At 39.9% G+C, this 21,706-nt stretch overlaps 1 protein-coding gene across 1 annotated transcript in view; it reads right to left on the reverse strand.

The window, feature by feature from the left end:
• Positions 1–247: 247 nt before the first annotated feature.
• The window catches only part of b3gat2 (beta-1,3-glucuronyltransferase 2 (glucuronosyltransferase S)), a 45,589-nt gene continuing 24,130 nt past the window's right edge, over positions 248–21,706 (reverse strand). Inside the window, exons 3-4 of the mRNA XM_040139635.1 lie at positions 10,550–10,698; positions 248–334 (exon numbers count right to left, since the gene is read on the reverse strand). Of these exons, the coding sequence (XP_039995569.1) occupies positions 248–334; positions 10,550–10,698 (236 nt within the window). The remainder of the gene's footprint in view (positions 335–10,549; positions 10,699–21,706) is intronic.

Raw genomic sequence — 21,706 nt, forward strand, 5'->3', positions numbered from 1 at the left:
GCTATGGATAGAAAAAATGAACAGTCCACGTCATCCTAGTTTGTAAAATATAACGTATTCAGTGGCGTCCAGTTCTCACAAAACATGTTTGACAGACAGCCAGAAGTCTTGATTCATGCAGCTCCTCAGAGTTTGTCTGTCATGAACAGATTGTATTAACACGATAAGGAGGAAAGCAGGGTGCTGTCTTTGGTCCCAGCCAAGAGATAATGGGCAGCCACAATCAGCTTCTGCTCAGCTCTCGCTCTCACACCTCAATGACCATAGTGTCCTTTCGAGGTTTTGGCTCATTCATAAGGATTGGCTTCTCTGTGCGAGTGTGCCAAACCAGCACCTGAAAAAGACAGGAAAAAGAATGACAAAATCTGCTGACAGTGGAAAAGCTAATCACCAAAAAAAATGAGAAGGAAATGCTGTTATGCCTGGATAAAAACAGCACAGATGCAGGTGGATGGCAGAGCTTCACTGATACCATGTAAGACCTAAGACTTAAGGTGGGATTTTTTTGTATTAAGCTGCTGATACCTGATATTTTGTGGCCAAGAATTTTTTTGTGTGTGTCACCGTAGAAAAACATCTGGAGAAGCTTTTAGAAACTCATGGCACTCTGAAAGTGAGACTGAAAACAGTTGGATAATGGAAAATTCTTCTTAATTACAACTTGCGTCAAATTATTATTATTATTTTTTAATAGTACTGGCCGTCTGTCCTTCCAGTAATGATGAGATTGTGCTCAAACAATCTAGTTAAAGGTACCCAGTGCAGGTTTCTGAACACTAGTAGGACTGTGGAGCAATGTTTTTTAGGTACACATCCCCATCTTGTTTGTATCTAATCTCACATGCCATCCCACAGTCCTGCACATGGTTTCACACTATTCAGTTGACTGACAGTTGGTGCTGGAAACATGTCGAGAAACCTATCGATTAGCTAGCAAATGGCAAGGAAGACTGCTAGCTAGAGAACATGGATGTAAACAAAATATTTATGTTTTTTCAAAACTGGGCTTTGCGAATGTTTTATAGAGAAGGAAATGGTTTGAACTCATATGCTAGAACTCGAGACATAATACATTTTGGTGAAAGAGAGTGAATATAAACACAACTCCATGGGCTACCTTTATTGCTGAGGCCATTGTCCAATGGTGAAAAGGACACACGCAGTCAAATGATTAGACAATTTTAAACAAGCCCCCAGATTAGCCAAATTTATTTCAATGAGAAAACACAGAGTAAAATTATCACCCAAAATGTCCCCCACAGTTTACAGACTGACTTCCTGGTTCCGCTTTGACCTACTGTGCTTGCCATCAGCGAGCACAAAGAGTTTACCTGTACTATGAGGGATTCTAACCAAGACCCTGGGGGCCTTGGCTTTCTAAATAAAGTGGTTTTTGATACTCTCTAAACTGTTCACTTCCTTACAACACGTCTGATCTGACTGCTTGTGTTTCTTGCCTCGTTGGACCACTGGTTACCAGTAGGGGTCTTCACAGAGACAAAGTTTTGGACCCAAAACAGACCAACTGGAGACCGTCTTTAAAATGATTTTCAAAACAAAAGGGATCTGACAGAGACACAGTGACCTGATCCAAACTGACCAGAAAGTAATCAGATCCAACCCCAAAAACGTGGCCGACATTAACTAGTCCAATTACAGAGAACAGCACCACCATGATGATGCGGCACCAGTTAGAGAGCAAAGAGAAGAAATATATGTAATTCTACCTGCACTTCACAGATCTCACTCAAACGACTCCGTTCAGCTTCATCCGGGTATTAGACACACAGATCTGAGACCTGCCACAATAGAGCTGGGCCCTATACAAGTTGAATGATCCTTTAAGGCAAGCCTCAACAACACTGACTGGCCACTGTCTGGTTTTTAATAAAATGTCATTATGCTTGTCTGAAGCTGGTGGGCGATTCTATTTCCCTAATTGGAAACACTTTACTTTTTGAAGTAAGGGCTTCATTCCTTGATGATGCTCTGAAATATCTGCCAAATAAAAGACACTTATATATTCTTTGAAACAGATTGTCATGTGTCCACCTGCTGCTGAATTTGATGCTCCCCAGTCTGCCAGGAGGGATTCCACACACAAGAAACAGCCCGACACCCCCTGAAATGGATCAAATCAAAAGCAGCACGCAACTCATTGCAGCTGTTTGTCCTGTGTTTGCAGCCAATTTCACAGCAATATTTTGGTGAGAAAACACTGCAGTGGATCCAAGACTGATATTTTCCTGGAGAGAGGGACGGCTTTCATTCCTCAGAGATTCAAGTGAGGTTATTTGGAGTAAGAATTATTTATTTTATTTTTTTAGCCCATAGCTAATGAGCCTATAATGCAGGTATGTGATATTTTCGTGTCCAAAGCAACACACAGCAACACAGACTCAGGGCGGCATGATTTATTTCTGGCTGTGAGCACTGCTGATGTTTCTGGGCTTCTTCAGGTGGAACATGTCACTTCCTGCACACTGTTCTGCTAATTGGCCTGCTTTGCATATCTAACGAGGCTAATGTAGCAGCCACTAAAGCATCACTCTAGAGCTGTGGGGAAAATGCTACTGCACATGTGCGTGTCTATGCATGTGTGTGTGCACGCAATAATTATGCAGTCAGAGTACCCCCACAGTTCCCCTGGACTCGCACACCTCTTTCTCTTTCCCCCAGTTCTCTCTATTTTCTTCACTCATCACGTCCACTTTTTCTCTTTGCACTTGTTTTTACCGCTCAGTTGTCTTTCCTGCTCTCGCTTTCTCTTCCTCCCTCAGGCAACTTGGAGACAAAAAGCTTTACCAGGTTAGAGCTTTTTTTCCTTTATAACATGAGGGGAGGGCAGCCTTCTTTCTTCACATCAGTAGGAGAAATTTATAGAGAATCAGTGGAAGGACGACTGGGTAGCAACAGTTTACAGTTTTTCCTTCAAATAACCTGGATCTTAGAGAGCTGCACTTAAATTCCTGTGTAGTTGCAACTTGGGTCTTATGTTTGTAGCTTTGGCCATCATTTCTGTCAGTTACTAAAACGTGCTTACTACTGTATATATGAGATGTTAGAAAAAGCCATGAACAATATATTGTTAGATTTTTTTAATGATCCCTCATTGAACAAGAAAATTGAGCAAAACTACAGCAAGTGCAGTGAGTCAGAGTTGAACCAATTAGTCAGTCTGCAAACTGTGATGGTGATGTTTAGCCGACATCTGACCACTTGTGTTTCTGACCTTTTGAGAAATGTCAAAGATCCGCAAGGGACTTGGCGAGTAGAATCTTATTACCAATGGGAAAAGGACTTGTCATTTTTTTATTCAAAATTCAAACGGCCATTCAAACTTGGGAAAAAGTATTCAACATTTGTAAAATAAGCTATAAATGTTGTTTTTGCTGACCTATGCCAAGTCCTCAGTAAACTGGCCAACTGTTCTCCTTGCTAACACAGGATGGAGGAAACTAGTATGTCATGCTGAACTAACTATCAGGACACCAAGCCATTTTACATCCAACACCACAGATGAGAAAATTAAAACTGAGACTTTTACCTTTTAAAAATGTCACTAAAAGTTGGAAGTCACCTGTTAGGTACTGACACAGAAGCTCCGTGAATGAACAGAACCATGTCACTTCTGCAACTTAGTTTAGCATCAGGCTATGTTGGTTATTTTTGAATAAAACCTAACAAATTATGTGGTAGTTATTATTCGTTCAAACTTGATTTCTGTGAAAAAGTGACAGCGCCTGATAGAAATGATTTCCAAAACTACAAAACTGAGACCCAGTGAAACAAAACCGATCACACCACTAGGTCCATTAGTAGCAGTTGTCGAGCTTTTGATCGTATCACTAAAGCCTCCGCAGCAGATGGTGTTTTCCCAGTTGTTGCGGAATTCTAGATTTTTGTTTTTCTGAGCACTTTACGGTCGCGAAACTGTGCCCGTGGTCAAGTATGAACCTCCAGTCTTGTAACACACCAGAATGATCCCATAATGGGACAGACAGAACAAAATGCCTCAGATTGATTTGTAAATGCGCTCAAGATGCATTGAGGATCAGATCACCCAAATCAGACCTAATAACTGTAACTAATAGTGGTCAGAAATGTATTTAGCCACATTAATAAAATAAAAATTAAGTATTGTAGAAACCTGAGAGCCAATGCAAATGAAAAAGACGGGGGTATAATCTTTCAGTCCATGGCAGCAGACCTCCCTGTGTCCCTTCTCTTTCCTCTGTGTCATTCTGTCTGCCTTCTTTTTTAATCTTGACCTTTAATCAATCCATCTACCTATCCCCTTTTCCCCAATACAGGTTTTACTCTCTCCCCCTCTCTTCCTTATCTCCTTTTCCTCCTGTGCTATCATCTGTCTCCATCTGTTCCTGCCTCCCACCTCCTTTCTTGCCCTGTCACTGCTGTCTGTTGCCATTACTCTCCGGCTCTAACTACATTACAGCTCCTGTCAGTCGTCTCCAGATACTGACCTGGCCATCAGATGAGCATTTATGTCGGGATTCAGGTTCTGTGATCTGATCCTGGATACCTTCCTTAAAACTGGATAGAGCCTGAAGTTAGGGCGTGTCACAGCTGTCGGAGCGGCCATCAATATCACATCCTTTCAATCACGACTGCTTAGACCAGCCAAGCCCGGCCAGAGGTGGTCACGATCATTACTAAAGCTTAAGAACTGATATCTGTCAGGCACAATGGGCAGAGTTCTGTCAAGATTTAGGATTTGTGCAATCAGTGATGATGTCAGTTTAATTAGGTAATGGAGGGAGCTTCTGTTTTTACATTAATAGATCGTGATGATGTGATTACAAGAACATAGTTGCTAGATTGTTGAAAATAACTTGTGAGTAATAATGACAATAATGTTTTATTCCTATCCGATCTGTTTGACATTTCTTATCATATGATTCCAGTTCCAATTTCCGGTTTGCCACAAGCAAATAACTTCTCTGGTTAAATCAGTTCCTGGACTTTCTCAGTTAATGAAATGTCACCCTAGTTCTACAGCGGAAGTTAAAGGGGTTTTCAGGGAGTTGTCAGGCTGTTTAGTTTGACTTTGAAGAAACGTCTGATTTATTCCCTGCAAATAATAAAATCCCTAATAGGTATAAGTCCACTTTAAGGGAATAAAGTATTTCAACATTTTGAGAACTTATTTGCTTTCTTGAGGAAATCAAATACTTCTCTCAAATCTTTCCATTCTATATGAGACTAGAGCCAGGGGACACTAGCCTAGCTTAGCATAAAGACTGGTAGCAGAGGGAAACCGCTAGCCTGGCTCTGTCAAAAGCTCCAAAATTCACCTACCGCCACCTCTAAAGCTCACGGATCAATGTGCTGCATCTCAATTGTTTATGTAACATGAACGTGAATAAGCATATACTTCCCAAAATGTCAAGCTATTCTTTTAAGATTTTTCAGAATATACTGTACTATGCTTTCAACTCCCAATTAAAAGCATTTACTGACTTGTCTGATATTTGTGTGCTTTGCTTAAAGAAAAGAGAGACTGATATTCATCTTTATTAATGAATGCAGCAGTGTGAAAGTTTTTTAGAATGATTAAATGGTTTTTGCAAAATTCTTTTTTTATCCTTGCATCCTAAAGTTTTGACTTGAAGGTGGTGCTATGAAAAAGGTCATATGGTCAACAAAATCATTCAGGATAATCCTCTATCAATCAACAATATCTGTACCAAATTTAAGAGCAATGTGGCCAGTAATCGGTGCCATACATTACTTGGCCAGAACCAGACAAATCGTGACAGAAAAAATGGCCACAAAAAGAAAAACTTGAATCTGCATATTTCTTAGATTGAAATGGAAATGTGTCCATGTTCACTGATAATGATGGTGGGATGGATACGCTGGTCACTGCTGATTGGTTAGGACATGAACCTGATGTCACACTAGATAATGACATGAGATGAAATGACAATACAGTCTGATTATCAGGCTAGGACAGAAAAGCATCACCATCACCAATATCCCCTAAAACAGTGACTAAAAAGCAATTAGAAATTTGAAACAGTTTGAAAATAACAAAGCGAACAAACAACAGAAAGCCCATAAATGAATTCCACTTGCAGACTTGGTTTTTTGTTTGTTTGTTGGTGTTGGGCTGGTGACACAATATAATAGAATAATAATAGAATCCATTTCTCACAAAAAGTCCTTTAAGTCTGCCCCGTGATGGTTGTCATTCTTTTTTTACAAGCAAAAATTCCAGAACTGAAGCTTTATTTAGTCCTAGTAAACCTCAAATACAATCTATAGGATCTATTATGGATTTATATTTTGTATATTTATTCATTTATTCTTATTACTTTTTTACATATTTATTGTTATTAGTATTATCAATATTAATAGATCTTCTGTGTAATAGCGTATTCAATTTATAATATAATTTTTTGCCTGTATCGTTATTTGTTCATTGGAAAGAAGAATAATCGGATTAATGATGTCACTTTCTTTGCAGCCACATCAGTCAGTGATGATGTCATCTTTACTTGTCCAACTCATCACACGATGACATCACGTTTTCTGTCTGTACAGCAACAGGCTGAGCAAACTCCGGTGTGTTATGTTGTCTGAGGTGACTGGTTAAGAGTCAAGATGTCAAATCTCGCTCTTTCTCGTTGTAACTACCTCAATTATGATCAGTGGTGCCATAAGTAACTGCGTAAGAAGGGCTTCACGAATCGCGCCACATCTTCGCACTGCGCAACGCAGGCTCTATGAGTGATGATGTCACATCCCGCTGCTTTTGTAACCGTGACGTGATGAATGGTGATATCACATCCTCTTGTCTGTGCCGTGCTGGGTGATGACTGATGATGTCATGGCCTGCTAATGGCCCGTATTAATATCAGCGGCAGGGCACCTCCATTAGTGTAATGGGGCTGATAATGATGATGATAGTTTCAACACAGAGCCGTCTGCAGTGGCGGCGGCAGCCAGCTGTAAATGATGATCCAGCAGCTCAGGGGGGTCTTTATCCTATTCCCAGTGGGAAACGTTTGCCCATAAGCCACTGGGGACTTACAGTGCAATGATGTGACCTGTCCATATATGGTGAACCAGTACATTTAGACTTTACACATGTTGATTCCAAGTTGAGTCTCCACAGAAGATGCAAATGCAGTTTGCGGTGCAACGGAAGCAAGTACCAGAATAAATGACGATTCAGTTTGCTCACTCTTCGGGCCTAAATAATTATCACCAAAACCCAAACACCAAAGCCCTGCTGGTGCATCCAGATGCTGCTATGTCTGTCACACTCACAGCACAAATTTACTGGACTGAACTGGCAATTTTGGTGTTGCTTGGGCCTTATCATCAGCTGGGATCTAGCATGAAAAACTGGGCCCTGACAATATTCTGCCCAACACACTCCCTTACCCTTCTTTATAAAGTACAAATAACTAATTCAGTGACTTAACACATGCATCTGTGGTGGTTATTATGGTAATGGACGTTTTAAGCAAAACATACATTTAAGCAAATATTACAGAATACATTACTGTGATAATGTATGTGCTGAAATCTCACACATGTTGTACAACTGCTGTGTGACACTATGACTATGGGGTTGAGCTTGGAGAAAGAACAGTGTTCCCTTCATGTAATGTCAAAAGCAAAAGTAGAATAAGCCATGCCTCTTTTTTGGCCTGTAGTTGAAATTAGCCTCTTAATATTGTATATCGCAAGCAATACTGTATAATACTTGTAATATAATACATAAAATGAACTGCTTACTGTAAAAATGGTAAATTTCCTTTCAGCGTAAACTCCTGCAAAGGATTGCTTGATATAACTTGGGCACCTGATTAACTCAGATGTGCAGCTGATCCACTTTCTGTTGCAGGTTCTGAAGCTGAGGGCAATGCTGCCTCATTTATCAGAATGTCAGCTAGCTACCTTCAATTGCCTGACTTCCCTTTTCTCAGACAGCCATGATTGTCTGGAAGATCCCAGCATCAACATCAGCGAAATTCTCAAAAACTGTTTTTGTCGGAGGGCAGAGGGTACCTGAGAGGCTCCCCTGCTGGCACAAAAATAGTCTCGCAACAATAAAAATCTACTTATGATACTTTACCTTTAAAATGGCAGATCAAGACAAACTTTTAATTCAAGGTGTCTTAATGGCTTTGCCAATTTTGGAGCCCTGGGTAGTTCATTCAACTATTCCTCACACTGTGACACCCCCGATCATCAGTGGGCCTCATCTCCTTGGAAGCATAAACGTTCTCATTACATTTAATGGCAAATTCTGCATCCTAAAGTTTTGACTTGAAGGTGGTGCTATGAAAAAGGTCATATGGTCAACAAAATCATTCAGGATAATCCTCTATCAATCAACAATACCTGTACCAAATTTAAGAGCAATGTGGCCAGTAATGGGTGCCATACATTACTTGGCCAGAACCAGAAAAATCGTGACAGAAAAAATGGCCACAAAAAGAAAAACTTGAATCTGCATATTTCTTAGATTGAAATGGAAATGTGTCCATGTCCACTGATAATGATGGTGGGATGGATACGCTGGTCACTGCTGATTGGTTAGGACATGAACCTGATGTCACACTAGATAATGACATGAGATGAAATGACAATACAGTCTGATTATCAGGCTAGGACAGAAAAGCATCACCATCACCAATATCCCCTAAAACAGTGACTAAAAAGCAATTAGAAATTTGAAACAGTTTGAAAATAACAAAACGAACAAACAACAGAAAGCCCATAAATGAATTCCACTTGCAGACTTGGTTTTTGTTTGGAACAACTGGGCTGGTGACACAATCAGCTCACGCATTCCTTGTAAAGTAAAAACCTAATAGAATCCATTTCTCACAAAAAGTCCTTTAAGTCTGCCCCGTGATGGTTGTCAAGAGGATGAGTGGCTTCATAAAACCAAGTGCCAACAGGGACTGTGGTAATTTGAGATGAGCTGTATCGATCTAAACTGTCTAAGAACAAAACTAGAATTGATAGCGCTATAACGCCATTTCTATCCAATTCAAGCTGTGTGTGTCTAAGTTTGGACCATGCCACCGGCTTGCATGACTCATGCTGTCGATAGTGGGGAGAGATGCCCCATGTTTAGCTACTGTTGTGACAGTGGCCACTATTATGACTGTAGTTTAATATCTACCCCAGACACACAAACAAACAGCCGAATGCCAGATTAAGATTGATAAATTGGGTTTTTATTAATCCCCAGTGTATGTCATTCAGCTCCAATATGCAGGTCAGTGCAGTGTGATAATATACTTATTATCTAACCAATCGATTGCGTCCTGCACATTCAAGCAACAATGACTGTGAGAAGTGAAAAAGACAAAAATTACTTCCATTTTATAGGGAAAACAAACCACATATTGCCTTTGTGTGACCAGTGACCCTTACAACACAAGCATGAGGGCAGGGGATTGCACAGAAGTTAGAAGTGTAAAGCAAAGCTACTATCTGTGTTTGCATCGGTTTTTTTCACAAAAATATCTGTATTTGGATTTCTGATGAGGTTTAAAATGAAAGTTGTTAGAAATCGTCTAGACTGCTTCATTGTCAGTTCAAATTCCTTTTCTGCTGCCGTTTATACTCCTCGTATGTTTAGCTGCTCACAAAATATGCAATCTGGCAGAGCTGTGACAGGGGTGGTGGAGTATCAGTGGTACCAGTGGCTGGGGTGTGTCTAAATTGGGCCAGGAGGTTCGAATGAGTGTAAAGCTATTGCCAAAAAATGGGCCATTGCTCATTGGACAATATTAATTAATTATTATTATTATTTTTTAAATTAAGGTCTTGCCTGCAGGGGTCCAGGTGAAAATGAAGGTCATCTTTGTGTAGAAAAAGGAAAGGAAAGCTAATGATTAAAAATCCGAAAAGCTCTCTTGGCTGTTATGCATGCAAATTGAAGACTGTCTCTAAGTTCAGTTCAAAAGTCTCCCGTCTACTTTCAAGCCGCACATAATGCCGAGCTTCACAACCGGGTAAAAATAACACCTGTGCGGCATCAGTCAAGCTGCAACCTGCACTGTACAACTAACCTGGTTAAAAATGATAACAATCCGGGTATTGAACTCAAAGGCACCTAAGGCATAGGTTTGGTGTTGCGGGACGTACTTTGTCGTTCGACCAAAACGCACGTTTGTGTGAGCGCACATTTACACACACATATTGTACGTGCACACACAAGGACAATCTGCAGAACAGTTGCTTTTTGCAGTATGACTCTACTTATATAATTTGCCCAAAACAGGACTTGTATTGTGTGTATTTTTTTTTACATTTAAAGACATTCACATTTTATTTTGTTGATGTTATGTGTTCATATCAGAATAATGCATTTTTTTAATATGCCTAATAGAAATGATAACTCTGCATTATAAAGCATGAATGGTAAATGTCCTTGACTTGTGCATGAAGCCACAAGTAGCAAATGAAGTCCTTGACCAGCATTTCTACACAGTCAAAAGGACTTTCATTGACTATTCATTCGTTGCCACGGTAACAGCACTGCCAGGCCACCTACCTTAGTGCAATTGTCGGCCTTGGGCTCCAACTCGGTGAGCTTGACAATCTGATTGAGGAAGTCGGACTCCTGCATCCCGGGCTGGGCGCCAAGCCGCTTGAACAGCACCTTCGGTTTCGCCAGAATCACCTGGAGGTTCACCGCAAAACCTGAGGAAGAGACACGGAGGAAGACGAGGAAGTGGTAGAACAAAGACAGAGAAAGGGTGACAAGGTTAGCCAAAATTATGAGTCTATTATAATCACAGCAGAAAATGATGGTGTATCTAATGACTATAATATTGCTGATATGAAATTCATTTGCCACACAGGGGTCTGCCATTTTCCTGTGATAATTGTACTATAGATGAGAATGGAAAGCGTGAGAAAGTCAGGCGGAAGTTCACGATTGCAGTGTAGCAAAAGTGGGGATTAATGGTCGGCCTGCAACCAGATTGAATCAATCTGAATAGAAAGTTCGGTAACCGGGGAAAAAAATGGCTATCTGACACTACATAATTACGTCGAAAGCAAAAGATACCGTCTTACAACCACACATATTCTTGAGGGTTGAAAAGTAATTCTGATTATGAGACAGGTGATACAAACATTTTCCATAACTTCTATGGTTGCAATTAATGACTCAAATGATCTACAAGCTCACTTTATATAGTTGAGATGCAAAGCAAAGGCAACAAACTAAAAACAAAAGCTAAAGCTACTTAACCTCGTATCCATCAACATGTGTGTGGAGAGCACGTCATTCACACATCGGATGTGTTGTATGACCCCAAGGCAAGAGGTCTGGAGGTGACACACGATGAGTCCCTTTTACATCTCTTTGCCTCCACCTCTAGCTCATCCTTTGCCAACAGAACAAACTACTCAGAGATGGAGCTGTGGCTAAAGCTGGAGAAACGCTCAATAATTTCATCCAACATTTCAGCCTGGACCAAGGTGGTGGACCGACTGACCAACTAACCAACACTGCATGGAGCTATATTGCTACTGTGGCAGCACACATAACACAGAGACCAGTCTAAGGTGTTGTAAAATACATTTCTTCTCAGAGGAAAACTTCTACTGTAGTGACAGTGGTGAGCTTATAAGCAAGCTGTGATGTCCTAAATTGAACATTCCTCTTTCTGTTGACAAATGTTAGCTGGACTTTTACAAAGGGTATGTATGAGTTCTTCGTCTCTGTGTGATTTCCCTTTAAGACCCCACACTGCAGCTTCAGGACACCCCCATTGGGCTGAAAACAAATCCCATCAGCACCTTCTCCCCCTCATTCTGCCTGCTGAGTAACTCTCTCAGCCTTCCTGCTGAGTCAGCGGACAGAAATAGGAATAGAGGAAGAGGTAGAGACCTACATTCACATAAATTTAAGTGGAAGTTAATTATGTGGGCGACCAAGTTTGGAACATTATAACACTTTAATGTCCTTTTTAAAATTCTTACAAGTTCCAACATTATGAATACATACTCATCTAAAATAGTTTGTATTCATATTTTTAATATCAGTCAATCGAATAAATAAAACATAAGAGAACCAGTTTTTATTACAGTAGGTGATGTGTCTTAACATTGATCCAACATTTTTTCTCTGCATTTCCTTGCTCGACTGTAACTTTTGTTAGTGGCTGGTAAGGTCTCAGATGTTGGAGCTTCACACTAACACCTGAATGCACCAAACCAGCAGCCTTTTAAAATGATCTATGCTTTTACTTTTCCCCAGTATTATGTAAATTGATCAAGAAAATCTAAGTTACTCGGTGATCTTATCTCAATTACATGTCAAGTCTCTGCTAGTTAATATATACACAACCTGAAATCAGTGGCTGCCTGAGAGGTGGGAAAAACACATTGAAAAAACTCCACTCTAAGCTGTAACTTAAAATGTACGTATTTGTCGCTAATGGGCTAAAACATTGGTAAAGTCCTTAAATCCCCAATCGAAGCAGTTAAAATGAAGAGTATGTGTAGTTGTTTTAAGAAGAATAGCTAGTTCTCTGAGGGATGCTGAAGTTTTTTAGTTTTGAGCATGACAGGAGGATATTCTCAGTAATTGCTGTCCTCCTCTACCCTCAAGGTCTCGCCATAATTAATGAATATTTATTTATGCAAACTGTTTGTAGGTGGCACGCCTTGGCAATCAGTGCATTAGTGTGGGACTTCACCCCAGTAATTCACCATCCTTGCCTCCTCTCTTTTCCCTCTCCCCCTGACTGAACGGCATTTTCTAGGCTGCAGCCCTCCTGGCGTACTAACGCAGGGCCGGCAGACAGCAGTCCTCTGAGTAATGTGGGTGCCAGCGTGGGTCACACACAGAGAGAGAAACTGTAGACACGCAAATGGATTCGGCTTATCGCTCTTCTATAGGTTTAAGTTTGCCGGATTTCAGGCCAGGTCAGCTGTCGCAAACATTATATATTTCAATTTGACAATTTTCAATGGCATTTTAAGGTAAAAAAAAAAAAGAAAAAAAAGCCTCCGAGACATTAAAACATTAAGAGTTTACTCAAAGACTATAAGATAGCGTTTACCACCGCATACTGACTTATACCTACACAAAACCCTGATATAATACCTATACAGCTGTTAGGTTACACTGCTATCAGGTGTATTACTGCTCTGTGTGCATCCCTGCAGGCTAATCACAGAGATAAATGCAGCTCAGGTGGAGCAGATAGATATGAGAGCAATTACAAGATAGACATCTCCTACACTGCAGCCATCCTCTGTGTTATGGAGATCACAGCTTCTCTGAGCCATGTTTGCCCAAGAGGCTATTGTCCGGACTCTGCACTAACTTTCTCTCTATTGAGTACTACAGTACCCTTTTTGGAGAGCAAATATTTCCCTGTGGTTCATCATTACGTCGGCCCTTAACATGCAGTAAAGTTAGCAACAAGTGAAAGTGAATGTTTTACAGCTGTCTTGATCTGCATGCCAAGAATTTTGGCATGCAGATCAAGACAGGTGTGGGCTTATTGTGTGAGCTTATTGCCTGTTTATTGCGTGTTTCCAGGGGCCCATAACAATTTCAGGAACTCAGGAAATTTACTTACAAGAGGAGGAACCAGAGTCTAAACTTAGTTCCTCAGCCATACTTCCTGGTGGCAAAAATGTCCGTGCCCTGTGGTAGTACTGGCTGAATCCAAATGTCTGGTCCTTATTGCACTTGCAGACTTGCTGACTTAAAGGATAGATTCACAGTTTGTCTGTCTTCAAACAACAGTCAGGTACCAATATGAACAATTCAACAGTGTGCAAAATGTAGGTTTATCTGCAGATTATATGAGAATTCACCAGTTTCAGATAGTGAAATCAAGTGGATAACTTCCAAAGTTGCACTGTCTTTGATACTATACTTCCTCTTTGGGTTTCCCTAGATGGTGTTTCCATGGTGAGCTGCAGTGGGGGGGGGGGCAACAAAACGAGGGAGTAACTTTGGAAGATATCCCCACTTCATTTGATTAACTCAGGCTTTTAATGGCCAATTTGGAGGAGTACAGAGGCCAGTACAGGAGGAGCAAGTAAAACAAAACAAACCTGTTTTAATGTTCATATGGACACCTGACTATTTTTTTAAGACAGACTTGAATAATTGTGAATCTATACTTTAACAGTTGCAGTTCCACAATCATTCAAAGGCTGTTTTTGTCTATCCACAGTGTGAGGATCCACAGTTGAGGGGTTAATGTCACCACAGTGTTTTTCGCAGCTCATGCACTAACAGGAAAATTTTACTGCATATTCTGACCAAATCTGTTATTGCTACTTTGTAGAGGTTGCCAGTATCAATATTGTTAATATTGATACTGGTGGTTATTGTTAAGAACCATCCAGAACAAGAGTAGGTTCAACTTTACTACTTTCAATAGAAAACAGCCAAAGTCTGCTCTAGAAATCGTTAAATGCCGCCAGATGACTTAATACGCTCATTAGTGTATTCATGACATCATTGTGTTGTATTTGCATTCTTCCTAGTGTCCACCGGTTTCAGCCCCTTTATCTGTCCGCTTCTCTCCTACTCTCTCTGCTCACATATACGGTATTTCAATACAGCTGAATTCCCGAAATAGCCAATTTAAATAGTCCCATTTAAAAGAGTCCTTCAACAATTTAGCATTGTATTCCCATAACACTGTCAGACTCAAACTGGACACCAGCTAATGTAGCCTCGAGTCTCTAGCCTCAAGCAGAGATGATGAGCGGGCTAAAGAGGTCTGGTAAACTCAACTCTTGCTAACTCCACACCCCCAGATTTTTTTTATTTTCAAACTTGCAGTCTTCATCTTCACTTGAGGACATTTTTCAGACTTCATGCAAAATAATTTATACATTTTTTTTTTCACATATGCAGTAGTAATCTCCAACACCTGGGAACAGAGCTTGAAACTTTCCCACTGATCAGCACTTTGATCCATGGCAATGTATGTCAGAACATTATTTCCAAAAGTTATTGCTACTATTTCAAAAAGGTTTCCTGTTTTTTGGGTTAGGCCAGAATTTCTAGTCATCATGAATATATAAATAATAATGGGTCAATTATCATGAAATTTAATGTACACATGGGAAATTACCCATATATGTTCTGAGCTAAAGGAAGAAAAAGAGAGGAGATAAATCCTTTTAATTTGAATGAACCTGCAACACCCAGAAAAATGTTAAATGTCAGAGAAGCGTTGAATTAGAATACTATTTAACTTTAGATTACAGCTATCAAAAATCTCTATTAAACATAGAACAATAAATAGAAAACAGATGTGGTAGAAAAGAGGCTAAAAGAAGAATAAATATGTAAGAAAACAATGGTTGGCACAGCCTCTTGTGCTTCATTGATTTACCTTATTCTAGTGTGACTTGAAGTTGTGGTAACCTGAGGGAATCCATGTGATCACATTGTTGTCCACTAGGTTTACATGCAAACAAGCAGCCAATTTTTATTTATTTTTTTGCTTTCTTTATTCATTCTTTGTCCACTCTCTCTGCTCCTGCCCATGGCCCATGGCTTTTATGAAATACAAAAGCGTTTACCTCCAGGGCAAAAACAGGTACAAGCACAATCTGGAACCACAACTCTGTGGCATCAGAATCATAAGCCAAATCATGAAAATAACATAGCAACGATACCACTTAGATTGCCTTCAGGGAACTTGTGTATCTGCTCTTCCTAACACAGATGGTGCTAATTTAATCGCGCTATGCAACGATGAGAGCAAAGTGGAAGGTCAGTGGCCCATGGACTGCGAGGGTTTTTCCAGGCACACCCGCTATTATGGTTCATATGAATGCAGCAGTGCAAAGCCCCGAAGGGCTGGGTGAGGTGGAATGTGAATTGGAGGGTGTGGTGATTAATAAACACCTTCTCAGTAGGTTTCGTCACTATATCATTGCTCGGAAACACCTGTGCCAATCAAAGTGACAGCAACAGCTCAATAAATGGAAAAAGGCTGAGTTATACAACCTGAACACACAGCACCTCAAATCTGCTGTCAGAGACAGATTAGCTGCTGTAATAATGACAGACAAAAATAATAATAAAAAAAATGTGGATGAGGCAGTTATTAAGGCATCAGTCTGAAAACATTTCTGTTTTAATTCTACTCTTACATGATAACTTGTTACATTGTATCTTGTGACACAGCACTATTTACACAATTTTCCATTTTCAAGAATAAAACATGACATGCAACATTAGTTTAAAAAGGAAAGGAGGCAGTGATTGATGGGATTGATAAACCACCGTATTCCGATATGTACTGCAGAAACAGACAGAATAGCAAGTTGTGGCGTGTGTGGTGTCATTTACACGTAGGCTGCAGATTTATCAGCATATCTGTCCTGCTGCCTTCAGATGGCTGCAGGGATTTAATGAACTGAAGAGAAGCCTTTTATACAATATACATTCCTGCTTTATCCTACTTTATCCACATTAATCGTTAACTACCTCTTTGTCGTCCTACAGCCTATGAGCAAAATAAAATAAAATGAGGGCAGCACAGGTTATTACAGTTTAGATACAGATGTCTGTGGTTCTTGTTCTTGTTACAAAAATTTGAGTTTCAACGTTGAGTCTTGAACCTGGAAACAGGAGTTGGACAAAAACTGCCTTTTGTGATATACTGTATGACCCCCTGTTATCACCTGACCGTAGTTCCACACTTAGTTCACATAGAAACAACTGAACCTTCTCCATGAAAACTGACCAAACTCCATCTGCTGAGTAAGGCCATAAGATGTGAATTTAAGCTCCGGAGGAAATGTAGTAAGAACATCTTGAGTGAGGACGTACTTGTCAGAGGTCCATATCAACATTTGTTGCTCATTCTAAATTTCTTCCAGAACAACACACGAGATGAGCCAAACCACCAAAATAAATGCATATTATTGTTACAATAAACAGCCAAAACTTCACTGAAATTTACAATTGTGTCCAAGGACTTGTGATCTGCAACAGTTAGCCTCTTGCTGTTCGATTTATATTTTCCCAAAAATTTTCTCATATGTTATTCAGCTGTTTCTGTTCAGTTCAGCTCTTACTACAATACTCCAGTGCAGAAGGAAGGGTCTCGGCTTTCTTTTTAACTGCTCCTTCACATTGTCTCTATCCTCCTCTCTGCTCCTCTCATCTCAACCATCTCAGGAGCTGGGTATAAACGACCAGGTTACAAGGGGGTTAAACACTTTCATGGCCCCATCTCAGGGAACACTCCCAAGGCACAAGTACCACTTCAACAAAGGTAAAACCGTCTTTGTGTTAGTGTGTCTGTATCTGCATGCACCTTGTATTTTTGTGTTTGCTTTGTGTACAAATACATTGAGTTGCGCTGCTTTGCAAAGATCTGTCTAATGTGCTTTTGGAAAGTTGCATGTGTGTAAACGTGTGTCCGTCCTGAAATCTTGTCTTCTCATATCAATTCATGTATAGGCAGATGAGTGCTTGCATGTGTTTCCAATAGATGCTTGATGTAATTGTGTGTGTGTGTGTGTGTGTGTGTGTGTGTATGTGTGGGGGGGGGTGTTTGCACATGTGCATAATTACAGACACACACAGTGAGGTGAATAGTACTCTATACCATCATAGCCCAGGCTCCTTTGTGTCTGGCTAAATGAGACAGAGCAGTAGATGGGAGGCTTTAGTGGTCTGCTAACAATACAGCGCTGTATAACACAATACTATTGGGACACACACTAGCACTCACTCAGTGCTCTGCACACACCCTATTGTAAATCCTATGAATAATAATTTAAGAATGAATAAAGTTTGGGGCGTTTGCTTGGCGCAGTCATTGTTTTTTTTTGGAGAATATGAAACAAAAAATGCTTCATAATACAGCCATGGTTGTAAATCTTAGATTTGCAAATTGACAGTGTATATAGAGCTGTGTAAAAGTAAGGCTGATAATTACAGTGTGCATGTGTGTGTGTGTGTGTGTGTGTGTGTGTGTGTGTGTGTGTGTGTGTGTGTGAGAGAGTGAGATTAGGTGGAACGAGATGGTTGGGAGGAGGATGGAGGGATGAGATCTTGGCTGTGGTGGAGCTGGAAAGGTGGAGGAGAGAAAAAGAGAGGCTCGCTCTCGTTATTGTGGTTTAATTAACACTAATCTCAAGGGCAGACCTGTGCATGTGCGTGTGTGGGTGAGAATATGAGTGCCTGTGTGCTCTGCGGCACTGCCCTCAGTTGTGTCCATATATGTGTTTGGAATTATCTAAGCATGCTATCATCATTTGTATCTACAGTAAAACCCCTCTGCTAGGGCAACTCTTCTACATTCAATATTACTTACTAACAAATACTTCAGCATATTCTAAATATAACGGATATGTGGGTATAGTCGAATAATGCCTGGTGCCTAACGGGGTGTTATTATTTGGTCGGTGTGATGAATTTATTCTCTCTCAGGTCAGAGGGAACTTTAGTGCTGATCATTCCTCTGATTGGCTTTTATGAAGAGAGATATGAAAATGGAAATGGATTTATGGAGATGTTTGCCCAGTCTTTAGTCTCAATTAGGATGATAATAGCTACAATACATATTTGGATATGGTGTTTTCGTCTAAAAACTCCATCAGTTATTCAACCAGATACATGCATGCCACTGCAGTTGTATTGCATAGAGTAGTATTATTCCGTAATGGATTTGGCGTTCTGTTTTTTTTTCTTCATGACCAGCATGGAGACAACAGGTATTCCATTTGAAAGTTAGTGTGTGTCTGTATTAACAAAATGATGTAATCAATGGAGCACACAAACTAAATGATAAAAACAGGTCGTTTGTCATCTTTGTCCAAGACAACCCATTAGAGCCTTCTGATTCAGTGCTCCAATCATCCGGAGGACATTTTCTTGTTTGTCAGTACATTCCAAAATGCATAAGAATGTTCCAGAAGTTATTCACATGAGCACTCTCTGATCTGCCACCAGCGAATAGTTCAGGATTCTGGGAAATACACTCGTTTAAAAAGCCTCTAGTGTATTCAGGTATTAGTCGAAGCTCCAACATCCAAGACTTTAGATTCTTCCCCATTCAAACTGCCAGAAACCATGTCCATGTTTACTCAAACTTGTTTTCCAGATTTAAAGGAACAGTTTGCAATTTTATCAAATTCACTTTTTCTCTTTCTTACTGAGAGAGCGACGAGTAGAGAAGTCTGGAGCTGGAACTGAGAGGTGGTTAGCTTAGATTAATCCGTACCAAAGCAATAATATAAAAGTGACAATTTGTGGTTTTAAACGGGGGTGCTGTAACTATTTCTTGATGAATAACTACATTATCCATCTGCCCGGTAACCTACGTCTGCATCGAAACTTCACTCGTTTCAACCTCACGCCTTGAAGTCACAGTGTCCGTCTTCTTTTCACAAGTATACAAAACTAGTTCCGGCACATAAACTCCCTTTGAAACCACAAATTAAACAAATGAGATTAACATTTTTAATTAGTGAGGTTAAGAGGCGTTGGAAGGTGTATTTTTTCACTTTGGAAATAGCTAGGCTAGCAATTTCCCCCAGCTTCTGGTATTTATGCTAAGCTAAACTAATCTTGTCCTGACTCCAGCTCCATACTTAGCCTACAGACATGAGACTGCGATCGGTCTTCACTTCACTTTCAAAAACTGAGTGCATAAGCGTTGAACTGTTCCTTTAACATTTGGTCAAGTTTATACAACTAAGCCTACTTGGTCAATGTCAGCTGTTCGGAGGAGATGGGATGCAAAAAGCTGTCCCCACTGTCAAAGTTGGACACTTTGTAGGTCCAACCATCCACCGTTACCTGTTTCACAAAGAACTGGTAGCACTATAACAAGTTCACACTACTTCCACTATCACAAGATGCGCCTTATCACAAAAAACAGTACTGCCATACATCTGCTGAGGACCGTTTCAACAGAGTACCCGTAACTCTGGCACATTAAGTTGAAAGACTGCAGTTGATACAAAGCGCTGCTGCCAGGCCATTATCCTGTACTAAGAGAAACAACCAACAATTACACCAATTCTTGCTGCCCTTCACGGGCTTCCTGTGAGTTTTAGAATTGATTTTAAGATTTTACTGCTTGTTTTTAAAGCCTTGAATGGTCAAGCTACTGCCTACATCTGCAGTCTGCTATGAGCCTGATTGCTGCCTTAGATCCTCCAGCAGGGCCCCCCTACTTATAGTTCCTAAATCCCGATTTGTCAGTAAAGGTGACTGGGCCTTTGCTGTTTGGCCCCTCAGCTGTGGAACTCCCTGCCTGGAGATCTCAGGCAGGCAAACTCAGTATCCTCCTTTAAATAGACTCACTTGTCATATGGCTTTTCTTAACTGATGGTATTTGTTGTGATTGTTTAAAATATCTTATCTTGTCTATATCTTAAATTCTGGTTCTTTGTTTTTACTATAAATTTTATGGTTTTATGGTAAAGCACTTTGTAACTTTGTTATCGAAAACACTATATAAATAAAATGTATTAATTTAAATGTCATTATTATTGTGGATGTTATTATAGCTTCTCATCTAATCTGGCATTTTGATTAGTTTCATAAATGAAATTATTTCCCCGGTCCAAACGCACCATTTGGATTTTCTTATTTACGTTATGTGTTTATTTCCTATCTGGTGGAAAGAGGGCATGCCACGATGGATGACACCAACAAGGGTTCGGTATGCTGAATCTACCCAGCAGCAAATAAAAGAGGAGCATGCCCTACAGTGGCTGTGAAGTGCAAAACACAACAACAAATCATAAAAAACAATGGCAAAACAGAAAACACAACCACATAGCAGAAATCAAAACTGCATTAACTTCTACCGGAAAAGGTAGGTACCCTATTGACAAGGATCTTGCTGATTGGACGGACGTGCTGTCCGTCTGTTTAATGGGAAGGAAAGGCTGCTTTCACATGTAAACATGAGCACTACCGACAATTCCATGTTTGCAATTATCAGATTATTTTGATGCAGGGCATACATATGAGGTGATATGTGATATGCTGTCAACCTGTCACAACATCACAATTTGCTGTTGTGTTCTGTCCTTTGCCGTTGTGTTTTGTGAGTTGTTGTTGTGATTCCCTATTTGTTATTGTGATCTGCACCCAGCAAAATATCACTTATTTTAAAAAATCCGATCGATTCTTTCTTAGCCGCATCTTTATTGACTCCTCTTAGTCTTCACCTTAGCCAAGATGATGAATCATTCTAAAATGTTTAGGTTTTTAGTGTCTGGTGTTCGAATCACGTGTCAATTCAAAATGTGCATGAAATGGAGAATGTAAATCCATTATTGATAAGAGGAATAATGTACTTTCCAAGTGAATTGGAGGAAATGCTGGAAAAAATAAGCAAGTATAAAAACTATACTTCTTAAGGTCAAATGGTCCAATCACACACTATAAAAGCATTTGCGCTTCAAGACATTATGAAAGTAGATAAATTGAAATTCTTTTTTATTATATAAGCTGTAACATTGTGACATTTGCCTGTTGGAGAGAACCTCATTTTTTATTTTAGAGGGGAAAAACAATACCAGAAAGAGAAGAAAACAGTGAAATCATTACAGGAGGTTAAATCATTAATAAACAAAGTCTTTTGAGTTTTTAGAAATTATTTAAAAGATGATAAGTGTCTAATCCACGTAATATAGATGAGTCACTGTTATATGTTATATTATTATGTTTTATGTGCTT

This window comes from Xiphias gladius, chromosome 11 (assembly GCF_016859285.1).
Source record: "Xiphias gladius isolate SHS-SW01 ecotype Sanya breed wild chromosome 11, ASM1685928v1, whole genome shotgun sequence".
Classification (NCBI taxonomy): Eukaryota; Metazoa; Chordata; class Actinopteri; order Istiophoriformes; family Xiphiidae; genus Xiphias; species Xiphias gladius.